This window comes from Gilbertella persicaria, assembly GCF_025201335.1.
Source record: "Gilbertella persicaria strain CBS 190.32 chromosome Unknown B0P05scaffold_32, whole genome shotgun sequence".
In the NCBI taxonomy this organism is placed as follows: Eukaryota; Fungi; Mucoromycota; class Mucoromycetes; order Mucorales; family Choanephoraceae; genus Gilbertella; species Gilbertella persicaria.
Genome location: NW_026251993.1, coordinates 244,439 through 260,776, shown reverse-complemented (window position 1 = coordinate 260,776; position 16,338 = coordinate 244,439). Strand labels below are relative to the sequence as shown.

Below are 16,338 nucleotides of genomic sequence, written 5' to 3'. Positions count from 1 at the left end.
GCATAAAGAAAGAGAGGAGGGTTTTGGATTGATGTTTGGACAGCATACATTATTACATGTCTACCCTTTTTCGCGCATGATATCAAATAGTATACATTTTTATTTTTTACATTGTACTTAATCAATCAATCTCTTTCTCTTAAAGAAACGACGCAAATACAAGATTTGCCAAGTACCAAGGCCAAAGAGTGTGAATAAAGAGAGAATACTGAACCATTTGACGCGTTCATTGGTTGATTCTATGTAGATGTGTCAATCTACAACAAATGTATAAAACAATATCCACTTACCATTCGTGTCTCTCAATTTAGCTTCGCGACGCTTCAAATAATTCATTTCATCAACAATTTCCTTGACAACCGTCTCTAACTTGCGAAGTTCGAGTTCCAATGGATCAAGTTTTTCAGCATTTGCCATTTTTTTAAAGTCAGTGGCTTCAGCACCTACACTGAATTGTAATTCAATAGCACGCTTGTATTGAGGACCTTCTTGAAAGCCTGCAGAGTAAAGTTTTTAGCAAAATTGAATAAGATAGATTATACTTGCCGTCATCAAGAATGTTAGTGAAACAAACTATGACATCACCATCATTGTTTGTATTGAAAGCATTTCGAAGTTCACCATTCACATTACTCTTCTTTGTATAGACATTACGAGTTTCAGCATCATCCAAGATCTATGACATCTGTCTATCAGTATAAGTGCATTGTATCTGTTACTTGCCTCGAGTTCAACGCGTTGATTGAAACCTTCACCGACATTGACAGTAGCAAGAACAAGCGTATCTTTAGGCACATATTGAGCAAGACACTTGGCCCCTTCAAAAGCACGGTCTTTAGAAACAGCAGGCAGGTCAAATTTAATAGCGTTGACTACAATACTCGAAAAAGCTAGTAAGGCAAACAAAGATGGCCGCATAGTCTAGTATATATATAAAAAGAGAGAGAGAGAGAAAAAAAGGGGGGAGAGAGGAAGTTGAAATTTTATTGACTTTAGATTTGTTTTTGTGCGTGCGGCATTCTTATTGAATGAAAAAAAAAAAAAAGTATTTTATTTACAATGCACAATATCACGTGATCTCTTATGATAATAATCTCTTTTATTTTTATTTTTTCCTTATGTCTCTTTTTATCACTGTAGGTTCAACTGGTTTTGATGATTTGATAAAAGAAACAACATCATCTGCATTTCTTGAGTCTCTTGCATCCAATGGTATACATAAAATACGCTATCAATATGGCTCATCCGAGTCTATCTTTATCCATCAACTACAAGCATACCATGGACCTGTATTGAATATAGATGGTTATAGCTACAAACAGTCCATTACTGAAGATATAGAACAAGCAGACATGATGATCAGTCATGCAGGTAGATATGATGGCCATCTATGTCCATGTATTGATATATGACCCAATAAGGATCTGGTACTATTTTACAAGCATTGAGGCTAAATAAGAAATTGATTGTGGTTGTTAATCTAACTTTGATGGACAATCATCAATATGAACTTGCTCATGCCATGGCAGCCGAGAATTATGTTATTTGCAGTGATATCAGGTACAAAATTAAGAACACACACACATATATATATATACTGATCTTCTCTAGTCAATTAAAGACAACTATTCAAGAGACGAATCATTGCGTATTAAAGCCATTTCCTAAAGCAAATCCAAAAGCATTTACCTCTATGTTAGATGAACATATGGGATTTAAATAAAATAAATTTCTTTTGCTTTTTTTTTTTTTTATTATGATAGTTGTATTGTTCATCCTATGTTTATATAGTGTCTATGCTCAATCAACTACGACTCTATTGAACAATGATCAGATCACTTCTTCTAGTGTATCTATAGGTTCATACACTTATTTTTATTTCACTCTTTTTCTTCTACACAACTCTTTGCAAGAGACTATCCCATCATCTATCTTACAACAACGACTTGTAGTCAACCTCAATCATCTGATTTTAATGAACAAGTACCTCCTCTTCAAGTGTATGTGTCTACTTCCAGTTCAAACAAACTCCCTGGACCCCATCAAGGCATCACAGTGGAAAATGGTCTGAATGGATTAACCCAATGGCAAAGTGATGGTACTTCTTCACAATTATGGATAGCTGTAGGTGCACCTCCTTTACAGGGTAGTTGGACAGGCAATTGGACATTTGAGATTGGTGTATCCACCCATCGTAAGCTATATACTTTTAGTATGCATTGACTGATACATCATAGAACCCATGCATGTTGTCTATACCAACAATCAACCTTATCTTTTATTAGACGATACAGACAGAAACAATGCTTTGTTTCTATCGAGTCCCTTTAGTGGAACAGCACCCAATACCAGTCTTTTGATTGCCTCTCATTTACCAACAGAGCTGTCGTATTCCCTTTGTGCTATTCGACTGAACACAGTGCCTAATTATGCTGTCAATACAACCATCACGACACGCGGATATACCAACACCACAAAGCAACAATTCATGGTGTCTAATCTAGTCCAAGATACGACCTATACTGCTTATATGGCACAGACAACACAAGGGTTAACAGGTATTACAATGCCTGTCTCTGTCACGACCAAGATGGATGCCAATTGTCGCATTATCTATGATTTACCTTTCTGTAACCAAGTGGCCTACAGTGTTCCTATCAACCCAGACACATTCAATACAGACAACCAATGGGACTTGGCTTACCAATACGATACACAGGCACTTGAGAAATTCGAGCCATTCTCGGTTGCTCTTTCTCAATTCAACTGTGAAACTACACAATATTCACTTGTTCGAAACTGTACAGATTGTTATCGAGACTACAAGGCATGGCTATGTTCAGTCACGATTCCTCGATGCACAGATGCCTCTTCAAGTGGTGATTTAACACAGGGCACAGATGATGTAGTGGCTGCTCCTGCATTACAGGATATCTCGGTCAATGCATCCCGTAATCCTTGGGTAGATAACACATTAAATCCAGGCGAATGGACTGAATTGTTGCCTTGTATTGATCTATGTTACCATGTAGTCCAGAGTTGTCCTCCTTTTATGCAGTTCTATTGCCCTACGGGTGATTTGGCTACTGTTCAATATGGATACTGGCAACAGGGCACAGTCCATGTGAATAGTACCACGTATCATTTTGATGTCAATAACCCTACTTGTAACCGAATGGGTGTAGATCCAAACCAGTTAGTCATTAGTGCTGCTTCTACTCTGTCTTTTTCAAGGATTCTGTTTATTTGTATTCTATTGGTTTTTATTGTTTTATAAAGCATTCAGACATCACACGTAGATTGTCAATCACATCCTGTACAGTGGGTACATGCCAAAATGCCTGTGTCTTTTGTCCTTCTGAACCCACAATGACAGAAAACTTTTGATATTCGTTTAAATCGGCTGATTTCTTGAGAATTTTAAACATGTCTTCATCTGTTCTATCATCACCACAACACATCACAAAATCAAAGGGTGTTGCCATTAATCGTTTCATGATTTCACCCTTATTGATCAAAGTAGGTCTGACTTCCAAATTCTTTTTGCCTACCAAGACTTCCACAGGCAATTTACTGAGAATGGCTTGTTCAAGATGATTTTGACATTCTTTCGCTTGAAATGCACCATAGTCAGGATCTGCAAGACGGTAATGCCATGTCAAGGCACATCGCTTATGCTCAATAAAACTGCCTGTGGTGCGTTCTGTATAATATGTAAAGATCTCCAACACATCATTTTTCCATCCCATATCCATGTGTTCTGTCAGATTGACCCATTTCTTGCTGCCTGGATACCGCATAAATGAGCCATGTTCTGCACTCATGCCCAAGTTCTCGATATGACCCAGCCAGTGAGTCAATGTACTTTCATCTCGGCCTGAAATGATCCATACTTCGTTATGAGGATCTTGACAGAGTGCATCAAGATAGACCAGCATGTCTTGAGGTGGTGTGGCTGCCATGGGTGTCTTTTGAATAGGTGTCAATGTACCATCATAGTCAAAACATAACAGTCGTTTCTTTGAATGACGGTATCGATCTAAAAGGTAATTGGTCTCAAGTCGAGGTGTGTTCTTGCTTTGTTCTGTCAAGAGACAGGTGTGTAACAACATTCGAACAAACGAATGGGCCCAAAAAGAAGTGGTGTTTGACTTGACATGCGCTAGTAATTGCTATTCATACGGATCAATCAATCAGGATATTTGCCTACGATAGACTGTCCTTACCATATGACGTGTTAATTTGTCTTCTTCAGACATGGTCAGTGCATCATGAATGGCTTTGGCTACACCCGAATAATCCCAAGGATTGACTAATAAAGCAGAACTCATGGATCCTGCTGTTCCAGTCAATTCAGACACAATCAACGACCCATGCTTTTCTTGCTGACACATCACATACTCTAGACTGGTAGTGTTCATGCCATCCCTGACAGCGGTAATCAAAGCAGCATCCGCCACGGACAACAAAGCATAATACTCGTCCCATTCAATCTGATGATGGTAATGATGGACTGGTAAATGTTCCAGAGACCCATAATTACCATTGATATGGGCCACCATGTCAGACACTTTGTTTTCATTTTTGGAATAATCTGCATTAGATGTTGCATCTGTCACTTGAATCAAGACCACTTTGTTTTGCCATTCAGGATAGTCCAACAAAAACTTTTCGAATGCGGCCAATTTCTGCAACACACCTTGAACAAGGTCAATCTTGTCTCGTCCAACCAAGATCTTTTTGCCTGCATACATTTCTTCAATCGCTTTGATTTTGGGTACCACATCAGCACTTTTTCTCAGCTCATTGACTGCTTCCACATCAATCCCGATTGGGAATGTACCTACATGGCAGAAATGGCCTTCATATTCAACCCCTTCAGGTGTGGATTCATAACCCAACACACGCGTGGATGTAGATATAAAATGTCTTGAATTGGCATATGTCTACTCAGACGTTCTGTCAGTCGATAGCTTTTATTTGTCTTGGCATCTTACCTGGAATCCTACTAAGTTTGCAGCCAACATGCCCTTTAAGATTTCTTGTCGTTCTATCATGATAGATGAGTCTCTCATTTGTCTTTTGTCATCAACTTTTTACTTGGCAAACAACGAAATATCTCTGAACTGGGAAAAGGAGAATGGACAAATAAGCCAATACGAGCCTTGGGTAATTTAGCACGCACCATACTAGGTACAAGCAACAGATGATAATCATGAATCCAGATAATATCACCCGGTTGATACTGTTCAATCACTTTATCTGCATACTGTTGGTTGACCGCTTCGTAATAATTCCACTGAGTTTTTTCAATACGACCATCTGTAGCATCATTCCAAATGACATAGTTGAATAAAGGCCAGAGTACTGAGTCATGTCAACAAACTGTCGATCGATATCCCACTTACATGTTTTGCAATAGCCATAATAATGACCAGCCACACTTTTGTTGTCTAAAAATAAAGGAACACAACCATGCTCTTGTCTTAGTTGTGTCTGAATGGCTTCTTTTTCCTTTTCGGTCAGAACCGAGACTTCAGTGCGTTCGACAGTTGTTTCGAACAGTTGACCTGTCCATCCAATACAGAGTGTTTCCCACTCGTCTCTTAAGGATTGCATACCTGCATACATAGCAGCATGTCCATGTCGAGCACGAAAAGACCAATGAAGACGCTCTTGTTCTTTAATATCATGATGAATTTCATAAGGAATTTGATGTGTGACATGAATAATTCTGCCTTGATCTTTATCCATGGCTAATAAAGGAAGAAAAGAGAATGCATTCATCAAAACCAGGGTTTAATAAGAAAAAAAAAAAAAAGAGATAATTTATTTTGATTAGATCTCAATTTGTATGTAGATCACGTATCTGTCTCAGTGCCAATGAAACTTGAGCACACTGAGTCTATAAGTGGCCCTTATTTTAATCTTGGTTCCAAACATATTGTTTTCACCTCTCGGCAGGCAAGACATTTGCAACGATGAGCAAACATCCTTGGCCGGGATACCTTATTGTTATGAAGAACACATAACTCGATTGAACATGGTTATTTATTTATTTAAACACTTTGCCATCAACACAATCCTCAAAGTCCCAAGCAAGATATTTATAGAATTCTTCTTTCTTTTCTTCATATTGAGAAGGTTCAATCTTTTGGAAGTTGTAAGATTCATAGTCAGCAGCATCATAAATCTCATAAGGAACTTCTTGACCACGGATAACAAAGTAACCAGAGATGCTGTTGTTGTTGTTTTCACCACGAACAATCATGGAACCGAAAGCGTACTTGTGAGCACGTTCAAGACGAGCATAGAAACCACCGATCAAGTTGTTGGACATGAAAGTCAAGGTCAATTCATCGTTGTACTTGTAGTCAACCTTCCAGATAGAGTAACCCTCAGGGTCAAAGTGTTCCCAGAACCACTTGATGGCATCCTTAGTATCGTTGTTGGAGTATTCACGCTTCCAGGCATCCATGACGAAAGGAGAAGGAGGCAATAAGTCCAACTTGGATTTAGGTTTAGGCGCAGGCTTAGGCTCTTCAACAAGTTCTTTTTTAGGTGCCTCTTCTTCTTTCTTTTTAGGTGTCTCTTTTTTGGCTTCCTTTTTAGGAGGTGTCAAAGGAGTCTCACAAAGAACGAGGTCACCAAGGACCTGTTTAAAATGAGGTTGAGCAGCCACAGTTGTAAAGTAACGTGTGACATTCTTGAATTCAGCACGGGCAGGCTTGTCCAACATGAGTGTATAGACAATCACCAGATTGGCAACAATTGCTATATCAGCATACGTCACACGGTCACCTATAAGATACGTCTTGGTCAATAAGATCTTGTCTAAAGCACCAAGGGCGCGCTTCACGTCATTCACAGCTGCATCAAAGTTAGGTTTGATATAAGGAGCACCTGCTGAGACAACAGGAAGCCAATGAGCAAGTGGACGCGTAATTTCAGTTTCAGAGAACAAGGTCCATTGGATCACCAATGCTTTTTCAATCGCGTTTTTGCCCAACAGGTCAGAATCTGGTTTGAGTGAGGCAGCATAATAACCAATAGCAGAAGACTCAAACAGGTTGACTTGATCAGACTCAAAGACAGGAATCTTGCCTAAAGGGAACTTGTTTAGAAAATCAGGGGTTCTATCCTTGTTCAGATCAAAGTCTTGTACATTGAATTCTAAACCATGATAAGCAGCCTAGATCAAAAGATATAAGCAAAAAAGAAGGGGAATAGAAGTATGATTTGTCTTACAGCAATCAAGGCTTTAGCAAGGCGAGGGTTCTTGGGAGTGGATTTGATGGTCTATTGAATGACATGAATATGAATGGATGGATGAAAGATGGACTTACACCGATGGGACTCATATGATTTAGAGAAAGAAGAGCTAAATGCTGAGACTGAATTGGTTTTCTACTTTGTGTACACATATGCATGCGTGGTAAAATACACACACACATGATGTTTGGCGTAAGCATAGACTATCGTATATAGAATGTATCGACAGTCAAATGATATCAATTTTGTTCTGGTGTCTGGAAATATCTGAATCAGTTGATAAAGATGTATGTCATCAATAATGGTAAGTTATAAACAGATAACATCAAAGTATGAACATCTACAGTGTGTGTGTGTGTGTGTTTTCAACACAACTGCTTAGATCCACTACTTGGTGATACAAAAACATTTTTACCTGTTATGTCAGTGTATTATCTTTTCTTGATGTGTCAAACATATCAAGTTAAAGATGATTCGTTATGGTGTATTGAACAACGATATTTCTTATATTCTGTTTGCCCAGTCAACAGTAGGAATGGTTTAGAAGGAGGAGGTATTGTTTATAGAACATAGTTCATGCATCCATTTTGACTGGCGAACACTCCGTCCACTTCAAAAAAAAAAATAATGACTCTTTCTACATAAATCTCCTCCATTATTGAAATAAGGAGGATATGTTTCATTGTCTTTATAGGATGGACACAATATATATAATGATACGAATGGGCATATTCAAATATATATATATATTATTTAAATTGTGCTACTGCAACATGAACAAGACATACTTGAGCGGAGTAAGTGTGCTATACGTAATCAAGTGCGTAGTTATTCCGATGTGCCAAGGTAAAGCGATAAGGAGAAAGAAAGGATTTCCTTTTCGACTCATGAACTCCGTTTTTTATTATTATTATTGTATATACATATATATATATATTGAAAAGGAGAAAAAGAGAGATGGAGGGAATTCTATTGATTTTATTATACACAAGTTTAGACTTTACTAGCTACGCATCGTTCACTTAAAAGCTTGATACTATTTCGTTCATGTGCTGCTTGTCGACAACTCATCAAGTTTTCACAAGCATGAGCTTCTGGTAAACGATGTCTGGCACAGAACTTGTGCTGGCAATACCGACAATCACCAATAATCTTCACTACTTTATCTGAGCAACTTGTAAATGAACAACGATTACTCTTCTTCTTGGTTGGCTTTTCTTCTTCAGTTGCACCACCACGAAGACGTAATACCAAATGCAGTGTAGATTCTTTTTGAATGTTATAGTCACTCAGAGAACGACCGTCTTCTAATTGTTTGCCTGCGAAAATCAAACGCTGTTGGTCTGGTGGAATACCTTCCTTGTCTTGAATCTTTTGCTTAACGTTTTCAATCGAATCAGAAGACTCAACTTCAAGAGTAATGGTTTTACCAGTGAGGGTCTTGACGAAAATCTGCATACCACCTCTTAAACGAAGCACAAGATGCAGTGTTGATTCTTTCTGGATGTTGTAGTCAGATAATGAACGACCGTCTTCTAATTGTTTGCCTGCGAAAATCAAACGTTGTTGGTCTGGTGGAATACCTTCCTTGTCTTGAATCTTTTGCTTGACGTTTTCAATCGAATCGGAAGACTCAACTTCAAGAGTAATGGTTTTACCAGTAAGGGTCTTGACGAAAATTTGCATGTTATAGAATATAAAGTAGAAGAAGAGAGAAAAAAAAAAAGAGAGATAGAAAAATAACTCTCTTTTTATATATTTCAAAAAAAGAAAATGAATGATGTTATTTATCCATCCAATAAACCAATTAAATAGCGTTAAATTAAAACATTGCTAAATATAGAAGACATCAGCATTAGTCAACAGAAAATCCGAACAATAACAACACCAATGATTTGTCACGTCACTTTATTCTGTTATTCCAAATTCGCAGTAGTTGAAATCTTTCATTTGTTACGACTTAATAATTAAACGCGCGAATTTTATTAGTGATTTGTCCATTTTCAGTCTAGTTGAAAAAAAAAAAAAAGTTCATTCTTATGACAGCCTGTTTCTTAACAATCTTCTTAATAAAATAAAAGAGGGGTTTTTTTTTATTGTATTTAAGCAATGAGCTCAACAACACCACCAGCAGCCTTGATCTTCTTTTCAGCGAGGCTAGAAACGAAACGAGTACGAACAATGACAGGTTGAGAGATGGTACCCTTAGCCAAAACCTTGGCATAACCCTAAAATGGAAAATGAGTATATCTGACAAAATGAAATTTACGGAACTTACGTTTTGAAGAGCGTCAATGACAGGAACCTTTTCAGTGTTCTTGTACTTTTCACGGACACCTTCACCAGCAAGAGTCCAGATCTTGTCAAGGTTGACAACAGGACGCCAGTTGGGGTTCTTCTTCAAGTGGAAGTGACGCATACCGACCTTACCAAAGTAACCAGGATGGTACTTATCCATGTTGATACGGTGGTGATGTTGACCACCAGCAAGACCACGACCACCAGGATGCTTTCTGTGCTTGCCGATACGACCGTGACCGGCAGAGACGTGTCCACGCTTCTTTCTGTTGTGATGAAGTCTGGTAGGCTAGAAGAAAAACAGGTTTTAGTTATAGGGTTCTGTTGTAGCGTCTGTAGGATTTAAGCCTGTGTATGAAGAGAGCATATAGAGTCTGACTCGAATAACATTGTCAAATGTGGGCCATTGAATGTCAACATTGAGAAAAAGATCTACGAGAAATACATCCATCCATCCATCCATTTGCTTTTGTTGTATTCCACATCACATCCTCTTAATGTCTTCTTGGTATCCATATTGCCCTCTTCTCTACAAGCTAAACCGTGCAGCATGTATGATGCCCTACCATTTCAGTAAAAGAGAAGGAATTAATAGGGTAGCTTGTCTTCAGAGCAATTTACCGTTGGCAGCGATAATTCATAGTCAGCACCGCCCAACAGCGCAGACTTGAAAAGCAGTCATAAGGAAGCTACCGCACTGCCAACATATATTGAAGGTTTCTTTGTGTACTGAACAATGCAAATAAACGCTTTTTTGCAGATGGCCTTCTTAAAATAAAAGGACCCTTTCTTTCAGAGAAGTAAACAAGTTCTCCTGATGCTTTATTTAGAGTAATATTCTATTGAGAAAGTAAAAGAATAAATAGAGCTGCTTCACTACACAATGGGAACATAAAGCCTGTTTATGCACGCATAAATTGCTTTAAATACTTACAGACAGCGTTTATAAACATCCATGGTGCTTTTGGAGATGATTTGGATCAAAAAAAGCGACTTGTAAATTTTGGCTTATGATCTAAATTTGCTCACGAAAATATTGAACTTGACATCGCTTTGATCTTCTTTTTGATGCTACAAGACAAAAATTAGAGATATCAACAAAATTAAATACTCAAATGGACGCCAAAAGCTCTAGTTTCTGTTGAACGTGTTTTCTTGCCAATTGTACTATGAAAATGATGAGATAGGAGCGAAAAACCTCATAAACATTTCTACCTATTTACTCGAGATTTTAGAAGCAAAAATAGTGTGCCTTTTACATTAATATAGTCAGAAATTTAAGATCTATAACTTTCATTATTGCATAACGGCGTTTTTGTGCCGTTCTCAGCAAAAACTCCATTTTTTTTAATGATTTTATTTGCCGCACGTATTAGTGGTCTCGAGAGGGACCCACTAAAAGAGGTGCTCGACAATTATTTATTATAAGAGGGTTAAAAGAAACAAAAAGGGTACTACAATCTCAAAAAACAAAGAAATCAAGGAAAAAAAAAAGAGCAGCTACTGCGAGAAAAGACCTCTCAAGATGAAAGGTCTTTTTCAGCAGCTATACGCTTAATTTGATAGCGAGTGCTATGAAGAACAGAGAGATAATGGAATGGTTGGTTCTGCATGGTATGGGTCCAATGGGCCTTCCAGATTTCAGAGAGGCCGATCAAGGTTACCACGGCTACTGAAAGAGGACAATTGGTTTGAGACCGAATCCGAGAAAAATTGAAAGATGCAAGTGCATCAGAGACTAGATCCAGAGAGGTGCCTGGCCATAGAAATTCCCTGATCAAGGCATCCCAGAACGGAAATTTTTGAGGCAGCGAAAGAAGAAATGGTACACAGTCTCCTGATCACCATACAAAATGCAGGCAGCAGTAGGGAAGTGAGCAGGAAAAACCTTGGATAGAAATAAGCGAGTGGGAATCTTGTGAGTTAGAAATCGATACATCACATTTCTCTGCAATGTTGTGATAGGTATGCACCAAAAGTACTTCCAAGCAGCAGAAGAAACTTCTTGCCGGGCAATGATATCAGGCAAGGCAGCCTGTGAGATGACCTTACGGAAAGTATAGCCACCATTTTTGAGGGCAATGAAATTTTCATTGTCAAAAGGCAGTTTCAACATACGCACAAAAGAAAAGAAGCCAAGAGACCGCTGGATTGCAGGAATATGCACAGAATTGTATAAGTCTAATGAAGTACGAACAAGGCATTGACCAAAGAATGGCTCCAGTTGACAATGACCTTGTTTCACTGCTTGAAGATATTTTCTGACACTACGACGGATATCCAGGGGAAAGGAAGAAACTGGTATAGGTGCAAAATAGTGAACCTGTGGATGGTACTCATATAGATAGGAAACTGCTACTGTGCGTAGCTTGAGAGGCAAGTCAAAGGTGTTAGATGGCAAAACAATTGAGCGTAATGGCAGTAAAAGGCATTCGATAGGGTTTGGCATGTATGAGTACTGTTTCCTATGAATAGCATCCATTGTCTGGCAGCACATTGTGACAGTATTACTTGCCAATTGCCTGAGTTGGCCTGGGTGAGAACGAGGAAAGAGCAGACCCAAGAGCAGATGTTCAGTCTGAAGCAAAGCACGGGTATGTGCTGCTAGAAAGTCTTGTATCAGAGAACGTTCAGCTTGAGGACACAAAAAAGGATGAAACCAATGGTAATGCAGTGATTTCTGCTGAGAAAACAAGTCAAGAATGCCAAGGCCACCATGCCACTTTGGTGCAGTCATCGTTTGCCAAATAATGCGAGGAAAGATTTGTCGGTTAACAAAAGAAGTAATGACAGTTCGGATGGTATTAAGGATTGCTTGAGTGGCAGGAATCACCCGCAAAATATACCAGCATTTAGACAATAAAAGCGAACTGGCAACTGTGGCTCTACCAACAACAGAAAGATTGCGTGAGGCATGAATATCCGCCAGTTGAGACAGTGATCGAGTGAGGGACGAAAAAAAGTGAGCGCGCTGGTCCAAGGATTGGATAAGAGGAAAACCTAAATAGATAATGGGTTCAGCATCTGTACGGCACCATATCTTGGGAATGTCAATGGCTTGTAGAGTAGTCAGCCAGAAAAACTCCATTTTCGATGCGGCGGGAAAAGAATTGAAGTTGCTCCTGCTTTCAATCTCAGCATGTAGCCATCCTGTATGTCCTATGTCCATTTGTCTTCACCTTACGTGCGGCAAGTAAAATCATTTGTCTCCACCTTTGCATTATAAAGTGCCCGTGCTTCTATCTCTCCATGTCCTTTGGAATCCCAGATAGCACTTAGTAGTATCTATAGCTCCGTTATTGCTATATTTGATATGACATCTAGAGCAAAAATGCTCAAAACATTGCTTAAACGTGCCAATCTTTGATGAACCATTACTCGACAACCGGACTACCAAAATGGCCTCTTTTCTCATTTAAACCATGTTTTTTTAAGTCCAGCAATTGGTTGGTATTTTGCATAGTTTATTGTATGCGGAGTTTCTCTTAGTAACGCGTTTTATGTTCAAAAGCAGGGCTAGCGTGTCTAAGAAACGTTTCAGTTTATTTTTTCTTTATTATAGTATGAACGATTTTTTTTATCTAAACGATCTGAAAAGCTGTACGTTTCAAAAGTATCTTGAACTTGTTGATCCTAGAACTTGTGAAGCCTTTAACGCTGTCAAGGCACAGTATTACAGTGATTTAGACAAACTCGTCTCAGCAGGTGTTGATGAAGCAGAGCTCAGAATAATTGGGTGTTTAAAAAACGAAGCAAAAGTAATGTTTCTGTCTAGGCTGATTATAATTCAGATATTGATCTAGCTATGTAGAAAGCATCATTTTCTGATAGACAGCAAGAGGGAAACATCACGATCAACAACAATATTATCAACAGCCCTTCGTCAAAAGTATTTCTTAGACCAAAACTTGTAATTTGATTATATATAATTAGTTTAAATAGCACATCAACTAACTTTTTCATACTTTAGGGGAAAAAAGTAATTTTGAATTGCTGCTCCAGCGTAAGAAACATCAAAAACCTTTCGTAGCGTCAAAAAACTCCTGGTTTTCTTCATCATTATTAAAGCCTTCATCAAGTTGAACCATTGGTAGATCTGCTCCAATTACTTGGTCGATTAAAGTCCACGGTCGATTAAAGTCCACGGTCGATTAAAGTCCACGGTCGATAAGTGTTCCCGCCGGTGATGGTTCTGAAATGTCTTTGAATCAACCCAGTTGCTCAGCGTCTGTATATCGTCAAGAGATATTCCTTGTTTTAACGCAATTGAGCGTACACTAACTCTTAAACTTGAGTTTTCTCTTATAGAAACAAACTGACCATACAAATGAAGAAAACTGCTGGGAAATAGATGGCGAGCAAGACATTTGGGAAGCCTGGAGGCAATATATGGACAAATGCAACGGTCATGAAAATTGGTAAGTAAATACTCTAAATTGTTGCTTATTACAAGAAGCAATTAAATGTGATTTTTAGTCTTGAAAAAAATCATGTTATCCAATGCGGCTACTCGATCAAATGCAGCCCCCTTATACCTGATGAGTTATATAAGCATCTTGGTCTCGACGAGTATGAAGTAGAAACTCCATTTGCCACCTGCGCCGATTATGTACAAAGTGTTTTTTTCTGCTGTTGACGAGGTAGAGCAACTAATTCAGCTCAATCTATAAGAAAATATGATGTATCTAATTACTCCCCTTTTTTTCTAGAACAAGTCGAAAAGGGAAATAAGAGCTGGTTGAAGGCACTGATTGTAGTGGCCATGCATCGTTGTTTGTACAAGAATTTTTCCTTTTTATGTAAGTAGTCAACATTGTATATTCCCACAGATTCTGATAGTTGCCTTCGCCCAATTGTAGGATGACAGTGTTCAAAAATGATTTGGAGAAAAGAATCACATTCAATGAAAGCAACTACAGCTTTCACGTTTTATGGCCATTGGTTGAATTTGCAGTTGATTCCCTGAACAAAGAAAACTTGTCGTTCATCTGTGGTGAACACATCTTGGTTTCTTCTAAGGAGGAATATAAAGCTGATGGTGTAGTTGTTCTTCAAGATAACATTGAAATATGCTTGTTAGAGATCTCTGGAAAGTACAAGCTAAACGACATTCCCCATGTGATGATCTGACATTAAATAAATCTTCAATTACATACTAAAATATATCATAATCAATTTACATCAGAAATAGACATAAAAGAACCTTTTGTACTGAATAAGACAATGTATCTTTTAATAGATCAAGATATATAGTCAAAAAGAAAAACAATAAAATTGTATAAAACAGTCTCAAAGTATCTACCTTTGTCTTTATATCATCTTATTATATAACTCTATTATCAAAACATCACACCTCGGTTCAGCTACGATCATGTAAAAGGCTGTTTTGGTGTGTTGTGTATGCTCAACAACCTCATCAAAAAATACCATAAAGCAACAATTGAAACAGCAATCACCCTCAAAGTACCATTCGTACATGCCCGAGGTATGTTCTTTTGTAAAAGATAAAACAATTTTGTAATAAGATTTAATTTATTTAGGGGATGCTATCCATTTATGGAGTCTTGAAATCTGCGATAATAAGCTCTACGCCTTGCAAAAGTTGTATGAAGCCAAGATTCCCTTGTCATGGTTAGACAAAGCTGAAGTACTATCACTCGGCATCCTTCTCTGGCTTTTAAGGGTAAGGGTTTAAAACTCGAATGAAGAGAGGTTTACAGTCTATCTAAATGCTTTCCAATATATTCAAAATAGGGCTTACTGTCAACGTTAATAAGTACAATTGATACCATGCAGGAAGAGCATGATAGGGCAAGAACGGTATCCCTGCTAGGTCTTCCGTCTCCTGGCAAAGATCTTCTTGACTTTGTCAACACAGACATTAAAAAACCATTAAAAGGAGCTTCTTATGGCGTCCTCTTACCCCAAGATGACCGATGCGAAGCATCAACTTGTATGAATAACACTTTGTAAATATTTCTAAACATACAAGATACGTTTGAAAAGAAATTTCTTTCTTAGTGTCTCATAATTCATTTTTTGTCTTTACTACACATACATATCGTATCTTATTTATGTTGGCCTGAAGCAGAACAAACATATTTAGTTACTAGTCTATTTCACCTGCTTATTTCTAGCAGTTTTGCTTCAAAACGATAAGTATTGTACTTGATCTGTTTATACCGAACCGTTGTTTAAGTATGTGTTGTGCACTTCAACTTGCTCCTTGTTCAGTTCAACAAAACACTGCATTTTACTCACTCATTTAATTGTGTACGTCATACACAGTCTTTCTATCAATCTGCTGTAAAGTAGATAGCATCCAACAAGAAAACATCCTTTTTTCATAGGGATTGTATCAAAGTCCACTTTGTTCTCAGCTAATTGAATCTCTTATCAACGGACCATTTTATTGTACCCACAACTCCTTTTTATATGTTAGCTGTTCCCTACTTGAAAACATCAAGCTTTGAAGCTTATTACTCTATATGAGCCCTCAACTTTGTACTTGATAATAGCACAATGGACTTTAGATAAATTCAGGCATTATTTATTAGACGAAAAGTGTTGAAAACGATAGAGGACTCTTTGAACATGGTTGCGCTCTTAAGTGAATGTGGTAAATGCTACAAGAGGTATATCCATAACTGATTGTCTCACACCATTAGCCAAGGCTGACTTTAAAACGTATGCTTACGTATGCTATGCTGAGTAATCTTACGCTGTGTGTTTAGCTTGCTGTTACATTGATTTTCCTACGCGTACATG

General features: G+C 38.0%; 9 protein-coding genes across 9 annotated transcripts; 3 read left to right on the top strand and 6 right to left on the bottom strand.

Moving 5' to 3' along the window:
- Window positions 1–64: 64 nt before the first annotated feature.
- B0P05DRAFT_550562 (emp24/gp25L/p24 family/GOLD-domain-containing protein) lies at window positions 65–1,007 on the bottom strand. Its single transcript, XM_051579257.1, has 3 exons — window positions 724–1,007; window positions 547–676; window positions 65–497 (listed from the first exon to the last, which is right to left on the bottom strand). The coding sequence occupies exons 1-3, from the start codon at window positions 916–918 to the stop codon at window positions 253–255; spliced, it is 570 nt and encodes a 189-aa protein (XP_051432866.1). The 5' UTR covers window positions 919–1,007; the 3' UTR covers window positions 65–252.
- Window positions 1,008–1,118: 111 nt separating this feature from the next.
- B0P05DRAFT_639257 (stretch-activated Ca2+-permeable channel component-domain-containing protein) lies at window positions 1,119–3,207 on the top strand (the record flags this gene model as incomplete). Its single annotated transcript, XM_051583707.1, has 6 exons — window positions 1,119–1,371; window positions 1,422–1,560; window positions 1,612–1,695; window positions 1,914–2,194; window positions 2,238–3,138; window positions 3,186–3,207. The coding sequence occupies 6 exons, from the start codon at window positions 1,119–1,121 to the stop codon at window positions 3,205–3,207; spliced, it is 1,680 nt and encodes a 559-aa protein (XP_051432865.1).
- Window positions 3,208–3,263: 56 nt separating this feature from the next.
- B0P05DRAFT_474422 (glycosyltransferase family 20-domain-containing protein) lies at window positions 3,264–5,754 on the bottom strand (the record flags this gene model as incomplete). The annotated part of the gene is made up of 5 exons (XM_051574791.1): window positions 3,264–4,172; window positions 4,227–4,946; window positions 4,998–5,050; window positions 5,101–5,367; window positions 5,409–5,754. 5 exons carry the CDS (start codon window positions 5,752–5,754, stop codon window positions 3,264–3,266), a joined length of 2,295 nt encoding a protein of 764 aa, XP_051432864.1.
- A 296-nt stretch (window positions 5,755–6,050) lies between these two features.
- Window positions 6,051–7,380, bottom strand: B0P05DRAFT_550550 (uncharacterized protein). Its single transcript, XM_051579256.1, has 3 exons — window positions 7,347–7,380; window positions 7,249–7,299; window positions 6,051–7,192 (listed from the first exon to the last, which is right to left on the bottom strand). The coding sequence occupies exons 1-3, from the start codon at window positions 7,359–7,361 to the stop codon at window positions 6,056–6,058; spliced, it is 1,203 nt and encodes a 400-aa protein (XP_051432863.1). The 5' UTR covers window positions 7,362–7,380; the 3' UTR covers window positions 6,051–6,055.
- An 885-nt stretch (window positions 7,381–8,265) lies between these two features.
- B0P05DRAFT_474259 (ubiquitin-related domain-containing protein) lies at window positions 8,266–8,730 on the bottom strand (the record flags this gene model as incomplete). Its single annotated transcript, XM_051574781.1, has 1 exon — window positions 8,266–8,730. One exon carries the CDS (start codon window positions 8,728–8,730, stop codon window positions 8,266–8,268), a length of 465 nt encoding a protein of 154 aa, XP_051432862.1.
- Window positions 8,731–9,374: 644 nt separating this feature from the next.
- On the bottom strand, window positions 9,375–9,793 carry B0P05DRAFT_550544 (60S ribosomal protein L28-B; the record flags this gene model as incomplete). Its single annotated transcript, XM_051579255.1, has 2 exons — window positions 9,551–9,793; window positions 9,375–9,500 (listed from the first exon to the last, which is right to left on the bottom strand). The coding sequence occupies exons 1-2, from the start codon at window positions 9,728–9,730 to the stop codon at window positions 9,375–9,377; spliced, it is 306 nt and encodes a 101-aa protein (XP_051432861.1). The 5' UTR covers window positions 9,731–9,793.
- A 3,765-nt stretch (window positions 9,794–13,558) lies between these two features.
- B0P05DRAFT_494843 (uncharacterized protein) lies at window positions 13,559–13,893 on the bottom strand (the record flags this gene model as incomplete). The annotated part of the gene is made up of 1 exon (XM_051575365.1): window positions 13,559–13,893. A coding segment is annotated over one exon (206 nt), but the record flags the coding sequence as incomplete, so codon positions are not given.
- Window positions 13,761–14,452, top strand: B0P05DRAFT_550529 (uncharacterized protein). Its single transcript, XM_051579254.1, has 4 exons — window positions 13,761–13,988; window positions 14,047–14,206; window positions 14,280–14,369; window positions 14,430–14,452. The coding sequence occupies exons 1-2, from the start codon at window positions 13,960–13,962 to the stop codon at window positions 14,204–14,206; spliced, it is 189 nt and encodes a 62-aa protein (XP_051432859.1). The 5' UTR covers window positions 13,761–13,959; the 3' UTR covers window positions 14,280–14,369; window positions 14,430–14,452.
- On the top strand, window positions 14,217–15,758 carry B0P05DRAFT_513835 (uncharacterized protein). The gene is made up of 6 exons (XM_051575663.1): window positions 14,217–14,342; window positions 14,438–14,688; window positions 14,791–14,795; window positions 14,934–15,055; window positions 15,111–15,253; window positions 15,325–15,758. The coding sequence occupies exons 1-6, from the start codon at window positions 14,333–14,335 to the stop codon at window positions 15,541–15,543; spliced, it is 750 nt and encodes a 249-aa protein (XP_051432858.1). The 5' UTR covers window positions 14,217–14,332; the 3' UTR covers window positions 15,544–15,758.
- The last annotated feature ends 580 nt before the right edge of the window (window positions 15,759–16,338 follow it).

Coding starts and splice junctions, on each gene's coding strand:
- B0P05DRAFT_550529 (XM_051579254.1), top strand. CDS start 13,960: ATGGACAAATGCAACGGTCATGAAAATTG. Junction 13,989..14,046: donor TGCAACGGTCATGAAAATTG/GTAAGTAAATAC, acceptor TGTGATTTTTAG/TCTTGAAAAAAATCATGTTA.
- B0P05DRAFT_513835 (XM_051575663.1), top strand. Junction 15,056..15,110: donor ACCATTCGTACATGCCCGAG/GTATGTTCTTTT, acceptor TAATTTATTTAG/GGGATGCTATCCATTTATGG. Junction 15,254..15,324: donor TCCTTCTCTGGCTTTTAAGG/GTAAGGGTTTAA, acceptor TATTCAAAATAG/GGCTTACTGTCAACGTTAAT.
- B0P05DRAFT_550562 (XM_051579257.1), bottom strand. CDS start 918: ATGCGGCCATCTTTGTTTGCCTTACTAGCTTTTTCGAGTATTGTAGTC. Junction 677..723: donor ATCAACGCGTTGAACTCGAG/GCAAGTAACAGA, acceptor CAGATGTCATAG/ATCTTGGATGATGCTGAAAC. Junction 498..546: donor CACTAACATTCTTGATGACG/GCAAGTATAATC, acceptor TTTACTCTGCAG/GCTTTCAAGAAGGTCCTCAA.
- B0P05DRAFT_550550 (XM_051579256.1), bottom strand. Junction 7,193..7,248: donor TTGCTAAAGCCTTGATTGCT/GTAAGACAAATC, acceptor CTTTTGATCTAG/GCTGCTTATCATGGTTTAGA.